We start from the raw sequence: 20,614 nt of genomic DNA on the forward strand, positions 1-20,614 counted from the left end.
ATTTGTGTATAGTTGGCTTAATTAGTAATGTTTCTTTTTCCCAACAAGCTTTCCCAACATCTGTTTATCTGTTCATTTCATATTACACCTTTTATTACAGGAAAACATTTTGGCTGTAGACCCCTTTATCTGCTATGTTTTAAATACACTCATTCTTAGCACAGATTGCAACTTTTATCACAACCCTGCCAAGAAATGATTTAAACTAAAACAATCTAAAAATAGAAATGCTTAATAGCAACATGTCCCCAAATGTTCCCCTTGGTCTTTGTTTAAAGTCATAACTTACTGTTGGTTTGACCTCTTAAAACAATGACACATGAGTTGGGCCTTTCCACTTCAGCTGGTCTCTTCTACCTGTCCTTTCCTGGCTGCTAGAAAACTCAAACAGGTTCCTAAGATGTGCATATGTTTGTTAGGGATAGGTGGGACACTCACTTGAGCACCCAAAGATAGAGGTGTGTGGAGGGGGGTTATTTTGGAAATACACTCTCTTTGCCTTCTGACAAGATGGGCCTTGCAGGACTGGCAGGAGTTTTAAATATACTTGAAACATGTTTTAGATGGAGATGTCAGTATCTCAGAAATAGTTTAATTCTGCATGCACTACTGTAATTCTGTCTTTCCAAACTTTTTCTTTCTCTTTATTCCCTGTGTAACATCCTCGGTGTGCATGTTATCTGTGATTCTGCTGTAGTAGTCCTCCTCACCATGTCAACATTGCTCTGTCGTGGTTACAAACCTTTTCTCTGACTACCACTAGACTGCCAAAACCACTCCTCCTTTATCAAGCCTCTTCTCTTCACACATACAGAAGCTTTCTAAAATGTCACTTGCCTGATGAAGTGCATGTTTTGTCCTCGTTGTTCACAAGCCACTATGCACCCTTAAAGGAACAGTCATGTCACTTTTTTTGTATGATATCTATCAAGCCTGTAGCTTCATATAGCTAGACCACTAACCTCGTGCCCTCTTTGGTTTTTTGACTGCTAGAAGATAAGAACATGTGTTTGTAGTACCAAGAGCACCCACACTGAGAGAGCCCCGGCAGTTGAACCACCACACAGCTTCTAAGAAGATAATCAGGATTTTAGGACAACAACTGTAACCAAAAAAACTAATCAACTGGATAGAGATTCAGGCAGGTCTAGAAACAAATCTACCAGAGTTCAAGGCGGGAAATGAGCAACAAGGTGGCAAGAACATGGAAAGAGTTACAAGTGCGCCTGTAGGGTAGCACTGATCATCTGAAAGTATTGATACATTTGCTAACATTTTGCCCGCTATTATGATTTTTGTCTGTGTCAGTTGTAAAAGAAGAAGCCAGATGAACAGAGTTGTCTTTTGTACCTCATGCTATTACAAGAGCTACCTCTGCCAGGATCTTTCCTTTCTTCACTGAAACCTGGAGCCCTGTGGAGTTTCCATGATCTCCCAAAACACAACTACATGCTGTCAGCTTAAATAATTCAGAGCTGTCTTTATTCAATCAAAATGATTAACATAGCCAGGCTTCTATTTCCAGTTTGTACAGGCTCTCTGAACCATGCCTGGTTAAGTAAAAAAAATACAAAAAAATAATTATATATAGTTAATAAAAATGATCTTCTTTTGGTAGGGCGGCATATTTAATAAACCACAGTTTTCACCAAGTGTGATTGATTGTTAATAAAAATTCAAGTGTTAGATATTTGTAGCCTTTAGTACCAAGGTGTGCTGTGATATACAGTTTTGCTGTGGGTGGTGATATTAACCAACATTAAACAGCATGATGTACTTCTCATCAACTCAGGAAGGGAATAAGCCAAGACTGGTCAGACCCAGCAAATGCCTAGTAGGGCACTAAGCTTTTGGGCTATAGCAGAGAATCCCATAAGCACATGTTAACACAACTGCAAGTAGCCTGGTCGAGCAACAATCCTATCCGAGCCAGTTTGCTACTCCCAGTGCCTCACGCTGGAGTTCATGATAAGTATTGTGGTGCCTATGAAGCAGGAACAAACTGAAGATGAAAATGAGCACTCGCACTTTGAGGCCAACAACCCTGAAATAACATATATAAGGACTCTTTCTGGAAACATTTATAGTGTGCAGCCACATATATCCAGCTCACCAAAGCATCGGTTCAACCATATAAGCAGCCGATCTGGTGGTTACATACTCCAGACTCACACTCAGGAGAATTGTTTAACAGCATAAACACAATAAAGCTCAGTGCTGAGCATCTGGTAAGCTACTGTGTTCGTATGAATTTATAAGGACCTGCCATTACTAACCTCAGAAGATTTCACACTAAAATAATTTGTGGTTCGTGGTCTGTCTTTAACCCCTTAATGACAATTGCCGGTCCTGGCACGGCACGGAAAAGCATGTGCTTTACGACAATTGACGTGCCAGGACCGGCACGTCTTTAAACGGGTGCAGAAAGCGATCTACTATCGCTTTCTGCACCCAAAAAGCGTTGCTGAATGCCTCGACCTCGAGGCATTCAGCAACGCCGCGATCGGCACGAAGGGGCCATCTCTGGCCCCTCCACGGGGCGTCAACATCCGCCATACTTTGTATGGCGGCGGACGCCCGTTTTAAAAGCGTTTAGGAGGCGATCGACGTTCGCCTCCTAAACTTAAATGGTGTCGCTGGAATGCCTCGATCAGGAGGCATCCAGCGACACCAAACACTAACCTTTTGATGGGCTGTGACCGCTCCGGAGAGCGGTCACAGCCGCAGCTGCCGGCAATCTTCGCCATCAAGGAAGATGGCCGCCGTCCTGTAACAGGAACCACAAATTTTAAAACTTCGCTAGATGGTCCAGACCATCTAGAGAACTTTGGCTCCACTTGCAGGTTGAATACAGGTACTGCATTCACCATGCAAGTCAATGGAGCCCAGCTTTCTAATCACAGTGTGATTAGTAAAAATAAATTAAAAAATAAAATAAAATTAATAATAATTAGAAAAAAATAGTAAAAAAACAGTAAAATGTAAAAATCATTTCCCACTGATGTCACTATCAGGGGAACCTCCAAGTTGAAAAAAAATGTTAAAATTTTTTTAAAAAAAAATAATAAAAAAAAAAATATATATATATAAAAAATATATTTTTGTGAGCAAGTCCTAAAATAAGCATATTAGCTTAAAACAATTCTCGCATGGAAAGAGTTAAAATACTGGCATATTAAATGCCCGTGGGGTGTCTACTTTTAAAAAATGTATGATTTGATGGGGTAAATTGAATGGGCCAGGTTCAACAACGTCCCAATTAACGCCGGGGGAAGGATGGCCACACATCTAATTTCCAATTAGAAAAATGCACACGTACCAAATGTGGCCTTTTAGTTCCCCCAAAAAATGACACACCCATGCATGTGGGGTATCACTGCACTCAGGAGATGTTGCTGAACACATTATGGGGTGTCGTGTGACAGCGGCATATACCAGGAGCTGTAAATTCATACATAAAGTAGGTGTGTGTGGGAAAAATACACACACAAAAATATTACTGCAAACTTTGAAAAAATGCTGGTGGTAAAATGTGTGTATGCAAAGAGTTAAAATACCAGCATTTAAAATACCCTGTGGTGTCTAGTTTTGAAAAATATATGGTTTTGTTGGGCACACTGAAATGTCCCGGCTCAAAGATGTACCAAATAGGGCATGGGCAGTGGATCCCAAATGCCAAAGTTCAACTTTGAAAAAAGCGCATGCCCCAAATGTGGCCCTTTTGCCCCAAAACAGCCAGGCAAAATCATTCATGTGAGGTATCGCTGTACTCAGGAGATGTTGCCGAACACATATTGGGGTGTTTTGTGATAGTGACATATACGAGAACATTTTAATTCATACCTGAATTAAAATGTGTGTGGAAAACCAAATGCAAAAAAATGACTACCACAAAGATTGACAAAGATTGGTGGTAGATATGGTGCATGGAAAGAGTTAAAATACTAGCATTTGAAATACCCTGGGCTGTCTAGTTTTCAAAAATATATGACTTGATGGGGTAAATTGCATTGGCCGGGTTCAAAGATACCCGAAATGGCACATGGGGGGAAGAATTACCAGATTTGGAAAAAATGGCTTTGAAATAGCAAAACGCTACCTGTACTTATTGCCCCATAATGGGTAGAAAAAAGCAAAAAAACATAAAAACATTGGGTATTTCTAAACTCAGGACAAATAGTAGAATCTATTTAGCAGGTTTTTTCATTACCTTTTATAGATGAGTAAAAGATTTTTCAACTAAAAGTTAGAAACAGTCATTTTTTTCTAAATTTTTCACCATATTTTATAATTTTTTTAATAGTAAATAATATGATACAATCAAAACAATGTCATCTAAAGAAAGCCCTTCTTGTCCTGAAAAAAACAATATCTAATGTGTGTGGGTTCAGTAAACGGGAAAGAAGAAAATTACAGCTAAACACAAGCAGCGCAGAAATGTTAAAAAGGCCATTGTCACAAAGGGTACAAAAAGTAAAATCAGCCTTTGTCTCGAAGGGGTTAAGCAAGATGCTCCCTGACAGCTCCTCACTGAATTGTAGCTCCAAAACTCACTGAAAACAGATTCCCCTACCAAGGCTACAGCTGATTTTGTGGTCACCCTTGTAGTTCATCAACACTGAAGAATCAGTCTTGCCTTCCTACAGCGACTATGTAAAACTAAAAAAATAACAGGGGTGACTTCTACAACTGTTTTTTTCCCTTTTGTACTTGAGCTGTAACCTAAGAATACACACTTGATCAAATGTTAATGTTTAACTGGACAAGCTTTAAAAAGTAAACCCCATTCACTCAGCTACTTTTAGTGCCATGTAGTAAAAAAAAAAAAGGTAAAACTTGTTGTACTTCTAAACATTTTACTACTATGTACTTTCTTTTTGTGACTGAGATAATTGTTGGTCCCTTTTTATATACTCTTCTTGAAAGATAATAAATTGCCAAGTTCATTATGTCCTCACAAGACTCACATTAAATGAAAAATGAATGTGCACTTTGGAACATTCACGTTAGCCACTAATTTCTGACGCTCCCTGGTATCGGCCGGTTGAAGGTTACTTTTTGATTAGTTACAGTGAATGCACACCTTCCAAGACACCCGTGTCTGGCTACAAACGTAGAATTTTCTTCCCTCCTTATTAACATACCAGTGAATCGATCCATTTGGCTTACCAGATCTATAATTTAGAAACCTCCATTACCAGTTTGTTACAAAACTGTTTCCATCGCAGTCTCGCCATAGTAAAATCATGTATAAAAATATATCTATAGTAATAACAAACTGTAACTGGAATATATTTGAGTTTATACTGTTGTTAAATTGAATGTATGTATATGTAAGCACAAGGCTGGCTGTTGCCGGCCTTTTTGTTAGCACTGGAATGTCCTTGGAAGAGGCAGAACTGTGTATCGCCATTTCTTATGTGCATCTTATCTGAGACCTCATCTCAAGTTATGGAAGTTTACAAAAAAAAATGCATCCAGCAGGGCACTACTAGTTAAACCCCCTAGTCATAATGAAGAATTCTCAAGGGTCCCAGGGTTTTTATTCTACATTATGAATCTCAGAGTGAAAGGCCAAATTCTCAAGGGTCAATGGTGGAGCCAGGAACTGACACCACCATTTTTCAACAGACCTGGCACTTTAGACCATCTGTATTTTGTTCCTTAGCAGCACGAGTCTCCTTAAGGGACATGTATAAAAAGTGATTATAGTGCTTACCATAGCAACCAATGGAATATTACAGATGATCATATGATTGCATTGGTTGCTATGATGATAAGACCACTTTTCAAACTTTACACAAGGAATAGAGCTGGCTGCCAGCACACTGCTACCTAGAGCTCTCCCTCTTCTAGGGTAGTGGCTTTGAAAGACACCGGCGCAAGCCTCACATGGGGTGATGCTAGCCTTGGGTAGCCTTTTAAAGGTCAGTGAGCAGGGGAAAATGGGCTAGGGTGTAGAAGGGATTGGGCATGGTCCTAGGGGAAAAGAAACTGACTCTAAGACTCTGGATCAAACCCAGAGAGCCCCCAGGTATGGTAATAGCCAAGCTAGTGTTATCTGCTGCAGATGTTCCTCACCTCTAATTGTGGTGGGTTCAAACCTCATCTCAGTGACCTAATTTAACCACACAGGTCACACGACTCTGAGTATTAATACTGTCTAGCAGGAGACAAGATGTAATTGAATGTTTAACAGAACTGTAGTATAGGCCTGTAGTTGGTATAGTAATGTTCTTGGTATTCTCCACATTATAATCTTGTTAGTTGGTTTCATACAGTGATTAAGTTGGATAAGCATTTTTTGCAGAGCGCCTTTGATTATATTATTTAAAAAGATTTTATGTTGTGGGGGATTGTGAATATGGCTGCAACAACTAATCAATACGATCAATAATAATCTATAATGAAAATCTTTTTCACTATCGATTAGTTGAATCGTTTTTGTTGATTATAAAATGAGGGTTTTTTCAGAGCAAATGGTCAGAAAAATACCCCTCATCTTTTAATCCGACCTCAAATAAAGGTCGGACTATAACACTAAGATCCAGATCCCCTGCAGCTCTGCAGGGGACCTGGATCCTCCTTTCTGGCAGCCGGTGGGCGTCTGTGCTATGCGCATGGTGGCAAGTTTCTCTTGTCCTCCCACCTCTTGCCAATCCTCAGCTGAAAAGACCTTATGAAGATCTTTTTCCCCACGTTAACATATAGGGTGGTTTTGTCTCATAACTAACTTAAGGGTACATCTAAATGTAGCTGTTTTTAGGGTTGTTTACCAATGGTCCATCTCTAAACTCTCATAACAAATCTCATATCTCATGCCAATTCAACCATAATTGAGTAGATTCATCAGACTAATGCACAAAACAACATGTCTCAAAACTGAGACCAGAGCATTTCTCTATAGCTGCAAACCTCTTACTAGAAACCTTTCTTGAATGCAGAGAACGATGTTACTATGGTGTTTGGAACAAAAGCTGAATATCTAAAGCTTCTCAACACCGACTTGTGCATTAGAACAAGCCACGTGATCTTTAGTCAACAGCTATAAATACCTGGGAATATGCTTTGTACATTGATTTGCCAGCATACAAATTACAAACTAAATTTAGCAGTATTTTCTAGAAATAAATGAACCTTGTGTTCCCAAACTAGGAGACTGATTGTTCAATAAATGCTAAAGTCATTAGCTTGCTTGATGTTATAATAAATACTTTTGCACCTCACATTCCCACTTCGCCAACTCTGCACTTTTCATGTTCAGCAGAAATTGCAAACAACAGTGACATTTTACTTCCATTACTATCCTTCTTATGGCTACATACCATAGCTGTGTGCCTCCATAGTCTGGACAATAAAGAGCAATTAAGGAAACACCAGGGCCATAAGGAAGATGTTATCTGAATATATTGTCTGAAGTGATGACCCACTTTAATCCAATTAACTCCTTGAATAATGTACCCTAGTTTTGCTTAACTTTATTATTTAATGTTACTTGTATTTCAGAGTGAAGAGGACAGATATGTGTTTATTGCAGAATGGTATGATCCAAATGCTGCCCTTCAGAGACGTTACCAGCTCATCTATTACACTAAGGATCAATCTGTTGAAATGGTGAGATATTCAATTGTTTATTAGTTGTGTTCTTGCCTTATCTATGACTAGACCACACTACATTTTAGTCAGTATAGCTTTAGTTTTGAATAAAAGAAAACATTACAGATGAATCACTTGATAATGAACAAAAAAAAAAGACCTTGGGTATTGTTTTGAGTGAAAAACCAGTCAGTGTTTAAAGTGGTTTGCAGGAGAATTGCATCTTCAAATCGTTGATCTCATTATGCATTACAAAGGACCAACTTGGAAAGCTTTCTCTGCACGAAGGTCCCTACACACTGCGTAATTCGGTCAGTGTGCGCAATCTGACTCATTCCCTCTGGAGAAACTCAACCCCTTTCATAACACTTAAGTCATTTATGAAAACATTCTGCTAATACTTATTATACTTTCAACAGTATGATGTAAAGAACCATCGAATCTTCTTGAGGAGAACAAAATATGAAGAATTACGAAAAGAAGATTTATTTGTTGGCAACAAAATAAATGTTTTCTCTCGCCTCCTCCATTTAATTGACTATGGAGATCAGTACACTGCTCGCAAGGTTGGCAGTAAAAAAGAAAAGTGAGTTGGAGTTTTTTTTTTTTTTAAATAACTGTTCATAATCTATGAGAACAAGAAGGGAAGTGAACTACTTAATAATGTTTTATTATTTAAGTCACTTTATCAGTATGTCTCAACGCTCAAAGAGACTGTTTTTAATAGGTGTTATACCAATACACTCATCCTCAGAAAAGTAGATTGTTGTAAATCTTAAAATTAATAAAAACTAAAGATTGTAAACAAAGGGTGTTTGATAAAATGTAGAAATTTAATCACAAGTAGTGATAAACTGGAATAAATAGGAGAAATTAAGTCATTGGACAATGCAAGCAAAACCCAATTGTGTTTGGTGAGGTTGAGGCACTGGCATGCCTGAGAGGCTTCCAGAAGGCATGAATAGCGTGCCACCAGCTCTAGCAGTAGGAGTATATGAAAGAGCGTTTGCATTCTTTTTTCAAATCTTTGAGGTCCATTTATGTGCATCCCGAATGCTGTATGGATGACCTTCTTACCACAGCTGGTAAAATTGCCTTTCTATGACACGTTCTTCGGGTGATACAGTCAGTAATGAGATCCTGCATCCGTCCACCTGTGCGAACATACTCATGATGAGAATTGGCCAGTGTTAGAATTTAATAGTTAATAGTGACAGTCATATCACTTGGATGTGTGTGTTCTGTAGATTGATGGATGTGCTAAAACATAATTGTATATGTGAAAGTTATATTCATTTGTTTGTTTCTTCCTGTAGGACGTTGGCTATGATAAAGCCTGATGCTGTAATGAAAATGGGTTCAATTATTGAATCGATCTTAGATTCCGGATTCCTAATCACTAAAGCTAAAATGGTTCTCCTCAGTCGGTGAGTAGCTGTTTCTAATTGTGACTTCATTGTGAGGTTGGCTGGTGGAATGAGACCCACACAGATAGTCTAGGAGCACATTCACACAAAGATTACCTCGATGAATGAATTAAATACTGGTCTTTTGAATGGATTTAGCCTCCTGACCAGTGGCGTCGCTACAGGGGGGCAAGGGGGGCCGAATTTGGAATAAAGTTGCAATGCGACTTTAAATCCCGTCTTTTTTTTATTATTATTATTTATTTATTTTTAATGCGGAGGAGAGAGAGGGTGCGACCTGCGTAAGATCGGCAGCCAGGGCAACCGATCTTACGCGGGCCGCACCTCGAGCCCTGCTGCTTACCTGTGGGAGGGTCTTCTGTACTGCATAGAGGAAGCGAAACCTAGCAGAGTTCACGTGACATCACATGACTCTGCTCCAGTCCTGCTTCCTCTGTGCAGTACCAGAGAACGCAGAGGGAGGCCGCATAAAGTCTGTGAGCCGCATCGAGGAGCTGCAGTGCAGGTAAGGGGGTGGGGAGGGTGTTTGAATGAGTGTGAGGGAATTAATCTGTGAATGAATGAGTATATGAATGAATGAGTGTGTGATAGCATGGATGTGTAAGTGCTGGAACCTAGGCATGATGGGACTTTGATGTATTGTATATGTGTGTATTGTGTGTATTGATGCTGCCAGCAGTATGGGGTCTGCACATCACTTACAGCCACCCTGTACCAGCATGTACTGGCTGACTTGGCATGATAGGAGTGTGATTGCTAACAGCAATCACAGTCCCATCATGCCTAGGTTCCAGCATTTACTGGTTGGATGTGTAAGTGCTGGAACCTAGGCATGATGGGACTTTGATTGCTGTTAGCAATCACACTCCTATCATGCCAAGTCAGCCAGTACATGCTGAAACCTAGCTAGCTGCCCCCCTTGTGTATTGATGCTGCCAGCAGTATGGGGTCTGCACATCACTAACAGCAATCACAGCAAGCACAGTCCCATCATGCCTAGTTACCAGCATTTACTGGTTTCCTGGGTATGATAGGAGTGTGATTGCTGTGTGGGCAGTGTGGACGCCAGGGCTGGCTTTGGGGTGTGCAACCTGTGATCTATGTCTGTAATTTAGGGGGTTTTAAATATACCTTTTAATGACGTGTTTTTATGTGAATTCCAATTGATCTATACCTGCAAAGCTGGGTTTTTCTGTAGATACATATCTATAAGTTTCCATACATTATTTATGTATACCTGCAAATATTCAGTTGATTAATACCTGCAATGCTGTTTCCATGTATTAATTTGATCTATACCTGCAATGCTATGTTTGATATACTATGATATACCTGCAAATACAGGATTTGTTTGTCTGATTCTGTTTATTTGATATATACCTTCAGTGCTGAGATCACAAGTGAATTTCAGTTGATCTATACATGCAAAGCTTGGTTTGTGTGTTAATGTGTTGATCTATACCTGCTATCGGCAACTGGGGCTAATATTAATAAATATGGGAAGCAGGGTCATCAATACACAAGGGGCAAAAACACTAAGGAGGGTATAAATGACAGTGCAGTGTGAAATCCATCCTGATGGAGACGTCTGTGACGTAGATTGTGTCCTGCTGTTTGTGTGTTTTTGGTTATCAGTGTAGCAGAGCCTGTCCTCGGGTATGTGTGTATAGGTGTTGGTGTGGCAGAGCCTGTCCTGGTATGTGTTTGGGTGTTGGTGTGGCAGAGCCTGTCCTAGGGTGTGTGTTTGGGTGTCTGTGTCAGAGCCTGTCCTGGTGTGTGTGTGTGTTTGGATGTGGGTGTGGCAGAGCCTGCCCTGGTGTGTGTGTTTGGTTGTCGATGTGGCAGAGCCTGTCCTGGTGTTGGTGTGTGTTTGGTCATCTGTTTCCTGGCACTTAACTTACAGTAGGAATTTAATTTATATTTATCCAGAGATAAAATGCCCTCCTGAAGTTGTAGTGACTTCAGGGGAGAAAACGTTCAAGGACCTGAAATCATTTAGTGGAAAAGTTATTTATTGTGTTATAATATAATATAAGATTTTTTCTTTGAAAAATCTTTTACTCATCCAAAAAGCTGCTATATAGATTCTACTGTTTGTCCTGAGTTTAGAAATACCTAATGGTTTTATCTTTTTTTTGCTTTTTTCTGCAAGTTATTGGGCAATAAGTACAAGTAGCGTTTTGCTATTTCAAAACCAATTATTTTTTCCAAATCTGGTCATTCTGCCCCATGTGCTATTTCGGGTATCTTTAAAGCCGGCCAATGCAATTTACCCCATCAAACCATATGTTTTTGAAAACTAGACGCCTCAAGGTATTTCAAATGCTGCTATTTTAACCCTTTCCATGCATGAGATTCTACCACCAGCCTTTGCCAAAGTTTTTTTTTCACACAAATTGTACTTCAGGTATAAATTTATAACTCTAGGTATACGTCACTATAAGACACCCCAATATGTATTCAGCAACATCTCCCGAGTACAGTGTTTAGGAGGTAAAATGCCACATTTGGGAAGTGCACATTTTTCAACTTGGAACTTTGACATCTGGTCCTACTGCCCCCATGTCCTAAGTGGGCCATCTTTGAAGCCGGCTAATTCAATTTACCCCATCTAACCATAAATTTTTGCCACGCACGTCATTGGTCATTTGTGTCTGACGTCATTGGTCCGTCATTGGACGTTAATTGGTTAAAGTAACACACCTTATTTTTCTGTTTTTAGTTTATGTTGGATTTATATGTCCTGTCTACCCGTTGTACAGCGCTATGCAATAGGATGGCACTATATAAAACAATAAATAATAATAACAAATAGTTGTTATTATTATTTAATCCATCATACTCATGTTCTAAATTCTCAGCCTGATAAAAATAAGGCTGTATTTTTTGTCTGTAAGACAATAAGGTTAAAAGAAAAATCATTGGGGGAAAAAAGGTTTTTCTATAACTTAGTGTATGAAAAATAATACATGGACCTTTACTTTTTAGTTGAATTGTGTAACTCGTTACCCAGTAGCCACTTCTAAGTGATTGTTATCTCAAATCCATTATATTGTAACTGCTTGGAACTAGAACCCAAACTGGTGTTGGCTGAAAGTTAATGTGCACAGTCCAGTAAACTTTATAGGTTTATCCTTGGTATGAACAAATACTTCTAACTGTATCACACTATACAGAGTTCTTTTAAATTAGATGTACTTTGAATAAATACTTTAAATGGCACTACAGGCTGTGTTTTAAATGTTCATTGAAAATATATTTTAATATATTTTTTTTATATAATTGCTACCTGACAATCTTAATGTTTTATTCAATGCACATGATGTTTTATATATATATATATATATATATATATATATATATATATATATATATGTTTAATTATATGTTACACATAATACATTAGTATTTTTTATTTATTGTTTGCAGAGCTGAAGCAATGGATTTCTACAGAGAACACCACTCAAAATCCTTTTTTAAGTAAGTTGGTGCTTTAGATATATATACATATTTTTATAACTGATTAAATATTAACAAAGTCACTGATGGTGGGCTTGTAAACCTTAGTTTGTTGTAGGATCTCTATAAGAGGGTATGGCTGATGCCAAGCCACATGGAGTCCCAATCTGGCTCCTCTTACTGTGCAATACCAGCACATTCCTGATTGATGGTTAAGTAAAAAATACTGTTGAAAAGGTACAAAAAATGGAAGCTTATCCTAACAAGCAAATAAATTGAAACTTTGAGATGCTGCTAAGATGATCAATATATACACACAACAAAGCAGGGGCTTAGTGCATATGCATAGCACAAATGCATTATGTCTACCTTAATATTGGCTGATGGTCATCACAGGGACCGTTACATCCCAGCATGCACTCAGCAGGATATATGTTTATAAGAAGCAAATATGTTTTGTAGAAAGAGGGGAAATGGATACAATGGACAGGAAAAGAGGGGTGAGTGAACTTGACAGACATGAAGAACCGAATTGAAGTGTAGGTAAGGGGAACATAAACTGATAGGAGGCTTAACAAGACAAGTGGGGGGACAGAAGATGTTAACGAGGCCCACTAAAGAGGGGTAATTTAAAATGAAGAAAGAAGATAAAGGTGAAACTGTGGGGTTTTCTGCTCCAAATGTCTGATTGTGGCTCTTGTTAGTTGCACACCACCATTGCCGTATATAGTATTGGAAATGTGAACACTTTTCGCATAATGGTGTTTATTATTTAGGTGAACAGCTGATTGTGGTGAGTTTATGGGGAAAAATGCTATTTTGTAGAATTGTAACATCGCAAAAAAAAAAAAAAGATCTCCTAAACATAAGTTCTTACCAGCTGAGAGAGGAGCATATGAGTAAATCATGTCCATGAGAGAAGGGTTTTAATGAAAAGATTAGTTCTAGAACTAAAGGGCGTGATTTAAACTGGGCAGAAGACTGCTGTACAATGTGGGAAAATTTTACTTTACAGAATGGGTAGTAGGTACCTACCTACTAAGCTTCCAGTGGATGTAGGACAGGCAAATATAGTTGTAAACAATGGACCTGGTGAAAAAAAAAGAAACCCCGAAAATGTTTCGTATCCATCATTAAACATGTCTTGTGTTGTGTAGATTTGCATATATCTACGTTGGTAAATATCAGTTTTTTCACAATTTAATAAAACATGGCAGTTCTTTGCTTTTGAGGCTTATCTTACCAACACGTGTTTATCTAGAGTTACATTACAGGAGGAGACAACAATGTTTCATCTAAGATCTTAGGAAGTGACACTCGGGCTAAACTGAACAGGAAGTATCAGCGAGCAGCAACTTGAAAGCAGAGCCATTTTTAGAATTGACTCATGCATTTGTTTCATATATGACAAGTTTAAAAAGATACCTTAAACTAAAATCAGTTTTTGATATGTAGAACAAGTAAGTAGTAGAGTACTTTTTAAATGAATTCTTGAGCCACCAATACTATGTTTGCATATAGCCCATTACAGCTAACACAATATTATATTGTTTATAAAATGTTAGGAGAAAGCAGTATTTTATGTATCGGTCAGCTTTTGATGATTTATGCAATGAGTCTGGTTAACTCATTAAAATCACAGAATCTGTCAGTAATGGGCACCAGACACTGCCAGGCACCAAAATTGTAATATAAAAGCTTTTAGCTCTATGAAGTGTAATAATAGAGACAAAGTTAAATTTGGATATGGTATAAACTAAAAGTGTTTTTTATTTTTTTGGTTTTTTTTTTTTTTATAAAAGCCTACATTTTGCAGCTGTATTCACTAAATAAACCCATGTAATAACATCTACAAATAAAATAGGCAAGACATCAATATTAAAACCTCTCGGGATCTATATGATTATTCCTCCAAATTAAAATATTTCTCTACTATTGTTAAGCTGCTGATGATTGGGACGATCTATAGGTGGATTTCATGAATTAATTTTGTTATGATAAAAGCCCGTTCGACCTTGGTTTAGTCCTCTGTGAGCAGTGTGATCATCAACTACAGTAGGATTCTCACTTGTAAAAGTTATTGAAATATTTTCTTTTACATTATTGACTATACATGTAAGTTATATCCGGTTTTCTATCCTGACTCTCTACCGCCTCATAAAGCCTTTCATTACTTTACACCTGAAACATTTATATAACTAGCCATGAACCTCTTTTGAACATGTCCAGAAAGTCTTCACACTCACTTGATCACCCTGTTTAGTGACTATGGGAATAACCTTATGTGTTTTAATAAGTTCACAACCCGTGAGTAAATATTTTTACAATATGTTCCCTGAGCCTTTTCGACATTTTTCTTTTGAGATCCAGTAAAACCACAAATCTCCATTAGTTGGTCTAACATCCAAAACCTTCAGTTTCATATAAAATCTTTATATCTTTCAAATTTTTAAATTTACTATCCACCATGCCCCTTCGCAATATGATATTCGCCACCACTGAAAAAAATACATCTACCCACACACACACACTAGAAAAAGTGGACATATATATACTGCGGAGTAGTTGAATATCGGTGGTGTTTGCTGCCCTAGGCCTGACCAGGGACGGTGGCTCTAGGACCTTACTCAAGTTGAATTTCTTATTCGCATAACATCTCCTCTGCACTGAAGACCATGATTTCATAATCCAGTGCTTCACCTCTAAAGGACATGCAGTACATAGGAAGAAATGTTTTGAAGACCTCCATGTGTAAATGGACCATATACAAGGGAGATCATTGAGCAGCTGCTCACCCAATAGTGTTGGCCTTGGCAGGAATATTCTGCTTCTGTTGAGGACCTCATGCTGTCCTTCCAAGATAGTGGAGGTCAGAATGGATTGTTGGCATTCCTCCAGCCTATACGTAAAAAGCGTTTCTGGACTTGGTCCCCAGGACATGCTTGAAAACAAGAGAAATCTCAATATATTCTTCCTGGTAAAACAACAAATAAATAAAATATATAGTTGCACGTGATGCCCTGGTGACCATAATGATTGTGATCAGAACTCATAAGGGAGCTAATAGTGATCTTACAAAGATCTTGTAATTTTTTCGTGTGCTTGGAAAACTGAATCTGCAACTTTCCCAACACAAGGCAACAGCAAGAGGCAGAAAACAAGCAAGAAAGCGAATATAATAGAATATATGTGGATATGATTAAATGTAAGTTTGAAATCCACTCTGCCGCACTTGGCAGCGAACATACATGTTTCTGTGCATTCACAAAGAGACATTTGGGCCGCATACTTTTACAATTGTATGCAGCTAGGGATCTGTTTAAAGGAGCAAACCATCAATCTAACGGTTGTGAACGTGCTATGACACATTAATACGATGAAATGCGAATTTCCATACATGGAATCTGTATTTCTGCTACCTTCGCAGACCCTGAGTCTTAGGGTAAACCTTTTGGAGCGTTACCACGTGTGTTTTATATACATTTTCCATTATTTATGTGCATGTTGTCTGGGAGCTGAATAATTCTAGTAAAGAAATTCATACGGCAAACACACAGTTTGTTTGCTTTTCAATGGAATTCTGCAAGGAAGCCTAATGAGCGTTTGTCCTTTCTGCTACTACACTCTAGCTTGTTATGTCGTTACGTATCATTCAGTTGCAATACCCTGGAGCAGTCCTTCTGTTCCACTCAATGTCACGCCAGTAAATAATTAAAAGGTCTCAAGCGTAGGCCGTAACACATACTTCGTTGAAACGTATCTTTCTTTTTTTTCTTAGTTGTCCATAAAAAAACCCAAAACATAGAGGAGGTGACTTATTATTCACTACTACAAAAAAAAGTGCATGTTTATGAATTAAATCCGTAGAAGAAATGTTCTTGGATCATGTTCTTCATTCCTGCCTGATTACAAGAAAGGTCTATGGCCATAAATGTTGGCAAAAAAAAAAATACTATGTTTGTTTTGGAGATTGCTAAGGTTTATTTAAACGTTGATTTAGTGAGAGTATTTATAAATTGTTTTACAAGCAATGTATTTTTAAATGTTATAATGTTATAAGTAAAAGCAAAATACTCTTTTGCCTGAGGGGAGCTGAGGTCTGTGGCAAACGGTGGCAAAACTAGTATAATCCTTAGTTTGCTGTCTTGAAGTCCCTTCCACTATCCTTACTCTGCAATATTTACAAGAATTAGTGATGTGTTGACTGACGTCAGTGCCGTTAGAAGGGCCTCCTGCTGTTTTGCTGGCATTTTTTGTGAAGAGTACCAAGATCCAATGGAGGCTATATTGAAAAATTAAGCTGGCTGATTTCTTTAATGTAAAATCATATATCTTTATTTTAATAACATTTACCTTTCTTTGGAGGAGGATAACATGGTATTTTTACAATTCAGTTAATAATTATTATTAAATTAAATTGCATTCTGATTGTTTTTCAGTGATCTTATTCATTTTATGACCAGTGGACCCATTGTAGCGTTGGAGGTGGTTGGAGATGATGCTGTAGCTTCCTGGAGAAAACTGTTGGGTCCAACCAACGCTGGCATTGCAAGAAGTGAATCGCCGGAAAGCATAAGGGCAAGATTTGGTACCGACGGCACAAAAAACGCCGCTCACGGCTCAGATTCCATTGCTTCGGCTGCCAGAGTATGTTCAGATTTATTGAGCCAGACCAGTCTAAAATCCTGAAAAAGCAAATACATAGATCACTTAATGATAAGTTAGTTTGTTCATCTAATGTATGGTAATACAATGATGCTGCAGAATATTTTCAGTTTATATGAACATTATCATTAACTATATACAAAATGTTATTGGGTGTTTTTTTAATCTTATTTTTCAGTTTTATAGTAAGGTAGCTGTCATTCATTTCTTTCCATCTCTGTTTTCTGGTTAGTGACCATAATTTAAAACCTAGCTGACTAGTTTCTCCTATTTTTTCCCTAATTTTCCCTAAAATCTAGGGCTTTTTATAGTCAAGTCTTGCAAGTTTTACTCATCAAATCTGTTAGTGTACTGTTTTATATTAAAAAAAATTATTTATTTTAAGGCATACTTGGCCTATTAAAGTGATACAAAATACCACCCTAAACAAAAACGTAACCTTTGTTTAAAGTTCTGGATGTTCCAGTTCTTATAACAAAAAGGGAACGGTAGTAAATATGCTCTTATGTTTAAGAAGTAACTCTAACCCACCCAAGCTATTTTAAGCTGCATTAGCATTAACTCAGAGGTATTTCGTTGGACTTCCATATACTCAAGACATTTCTTTTATGGCTTAATGACCGAGCACTGTACCTGATTACCCATTGACTATGTTTAAAAATATCAGTGTAAATCCATGCCAGGACTGGCAGTAACCTTTGAAGCCTTACTTTTGGTCTCCCGCCAGTGATCCTTGCAGCTCTGCGGAAACAGCACACCAAGTAGAATGTGCTAGTTTGTAGAATCTACCAATGACCTACAACCGGGTCTCAATGACCCTTACACGGAAAATATCAAGGGGGGTTTCAAGTTATGTTATCTTGGTCTGATAAATATCATTAAAATGACAAATACATCAGGGTTCATCAACAACTCACGTTCCCATCTCTTCACTTAGCTTGACTTGAACGGGATGTTTGACACATCGTCTCGCACAAACAAGTTGGTATGCTGATATGGCACGGATTAGATTCTCTAGTTTAGATTACTGAAGTATCCAGTGTTTATTTCATTTTCTTTGCATATCTGTTATGCTGCATGGCTTACACATTTTGGATCTGTTCAGCAGAGGCTCTTATTTCTTTATCAGGTTTGATCAAGTGTCAGGACCATACCAATACAGAAGCAAAACGACAATTGCATATCTCCAGTGTGGAAATTACCACTTGTCCTAAGTTTACTACCCAAGATTCCTGAGAGATGAACATAAGATGCTGTTAATGGAAATTCTTGACTATAACTCAACATATCTTAGTTAAACATGAACAACTTGAGCATATAATATTACAATGCTGTAAGGAAGAAAGACAGGAAGACATTTTGTTATTAATGACTAGTTTGCTGATCTTGAGTTAGCTTATCACATAAAGTCTGGAACCATCTTACCTCTAACCCTCATTTAATGTATTATTATGAAATATTATGTCAAATCTTTGATTACAGATGTGTTCAGCTAAATAGCTGGGGTGCAAGAAACAGGGCAAATGGGTGTGGATGCTTCTGCAGAATTCCCTTATGCATTTGCAGAGGGTAGCCCATGAAAATGTAACGAGACTACTCAGCTGTCATATGCATTATGGCTGAAGGTCCCTTCATATCTAAATCTTCTTCTATGTCCGCTTCTTACTCCCCCACAGTCTGAAAACATCTTCAGGATAATTTATCATCAGTGAGGTTTTGTTCTTGTAGGTTCTTGTCTGATTTTGCCTGACCTGAAATAAGTAAGAGCCTCTGATGAAGATATATGACTATTTTGTAGGTTTTTGTAGAACTATAGATAAAACTTCTATAGTTATAGATTATGTAGTCATTATGAATGAATTATTTTGTTGTAGCTTGCATTAATATGTTTACCTTTACTCATCTGTAGGAGTTAGAGTTTTTCTTTCCATCGAGTGGAGGTCCTGGACCAAAAAACACTGCAAAGCTTACAGATTGCACCTGCTGTATTATTAAGCCCCATGCTGTTTCTGAAGGTAAGAAAGTTAAGATATTTTTTCCCACTAACTCAGGGAACATTGGTATGTGACATTGAGCATACATTAATGTATTTCATTTCTGCTTTTGAGTTGAAAGCTGTCCATGAAAAACAGTGTTTTGGGCACGTGTGACCTTATGTGACCAATGGCCAGTGTTCATGTCAAATATTGAAAGCCTCTGAAGCAGGCTAGGATGCCCACTTCATAGAGTGCAGATACAAGTAACACATTCTTTGAAGAATTAATAAGTAATTTGAGTTTTATGTGCTTTTCTGTAAAATGTAAACTAACACTTTTTACATGAAACCAGTTAAATATTATCTTAAACTGTTGGTCCTTGATGTTGCTTCTCTTCCAAAAAGGCAACTTGGCAATGTAACAATGTTGTGGGTTTGGGCAAGCCACAGCATTGTGGAGCCACATAGCGTGCCCTGGCTTGGTGGAAAGTGGAGAAGCAAAAACCAGCGCTAAGCCAAACCCAGTTTAAGTTCTTCCTTGCCCTCTGGCAGTGAATCATACTGTCACTCTTCTGGTCATGCGCCAGGACTATCTGTGATGAGCAACACAGCAAGCTCCACAAGTTAGATTGGAGTGAGCATTTACACGATTATTCATCACCATGCCTACTGTGGTGGAAGTGGCCTGCTTATTCCAAGTCAACCTCTGTAGTATTATTTCTGAACTAAGGTGGAAAGCCAGCTTATGATGTTGACTGGGGGTCTGCACAAAGAAGACCCACATAAAAGGAGAAGGGCCTCCTCAGCATGGCAGCCTTAGGTCAGGCCGATGGCAGCAACCCTGAGTAACTGGTCATCACTGGTTCTGGTACCATTTGTAAGGATCGATTTTTAGTTTTTTCACATATTATCCCTGAGGTAAAATATTCCTTTATTTTTACAATAGACATCTGTAATATGACACGTGTGCTGAATACTGGCCAACTGTTCCCTTAAATATGCATTTAGTAAATACCTATAGTTATATATACCAATATCTTTTGACTTTTTGATGTTTAGGTGCATATATTTTTGTATATACTTGGGCAGTTCATTTGCCGTTTTCATTTGCCGTTTTCTTAATACTAGGTCAATATTTTTGGACAATTAAACTTTTTCCTTCTTTCCAAAGAAATCATAAAAATCCAATGTTGCTTGTTACAATATCCCAGAGGGTAATTCCAATGGGTGGAAAATTTTGACTAGTTAAATTAAAACTATGACATATTTGCTGGATCAGTCCCAAGGCAGAGTTGGATACTATTAGTGTACTTTTCACTCCACAACATTGCATTTGTATTTGATTGCCAACACACGCTTGGATAATCTAATATTTCCCTATTGTCTTAAATCTAGCACTTTCCCAAAATAACAAGCTTAAAACGTTGAACTCGTTCCCCATCACTGGTCAATGCGGCCATTACTATTTATTAGGATTGGTAAAGCATTGTTT

At 38.0% G+C, this 20,614-nt stretch overlaps 1 protein-coding gene across 2 annotated transcripts in view; it reads left to right on the forward strand.

Moving 5' to 3' along the window:
- The window catches only part of NME7 (NME/NM23 family member 7), a 90,138-nt gene that overhangs the window by 35,516 nt on the left and 34,008 nt on the right, over positions 1–20,614 (forward strand). Inside the window, exons 2-8 of one of the 2 annotated variants that reach the window (XM_053457501.1) lie at positions 7,507–7,614; positions 8,016–8,182; positions 8,913–9,023; positions 12,453–12,503; positions 16,922–17,129; positions 18,085–18,132; positions 19,057–19,162. In XM_053457501.1, coding sequence (XP_053313476.1) covers positions 7,507–7,614; positions 8,016–8,182; positions 8,913–9,023; positions 12,453–12,503; positions 16,922–17,129; positions 18,085–18,132; positions 19,057–19,162 — 799 coding nt within the window. The remainder of the gene's footprint in view (positions 1–7,506; positions 7,615–8,015; positions 8,183–8,912; positions 9,024–12,452; positions 12,504–16,921; positions 17,130–18,084; positions 18,133–19,056; positions 19,163–20,614) is intronic. The other variant, XM_053457502.1, reaches the window with a different exon arrangement.

This window comes from Spea bombifrons, chromosome 2 (assembly GCF_027358695.1).
Source record: "Spea bombifrons isolate aSpeBom1 chromosome 2, aSpeBom1.2.pri, whole genome shotgun sequence".
In the NCBI taxonomy this organism is placed as follows: Eukaryota; Metazoa; Chordata; class Amphibia; order Anura; family Pelobatidae; genus Spea; species Spea bombifrons.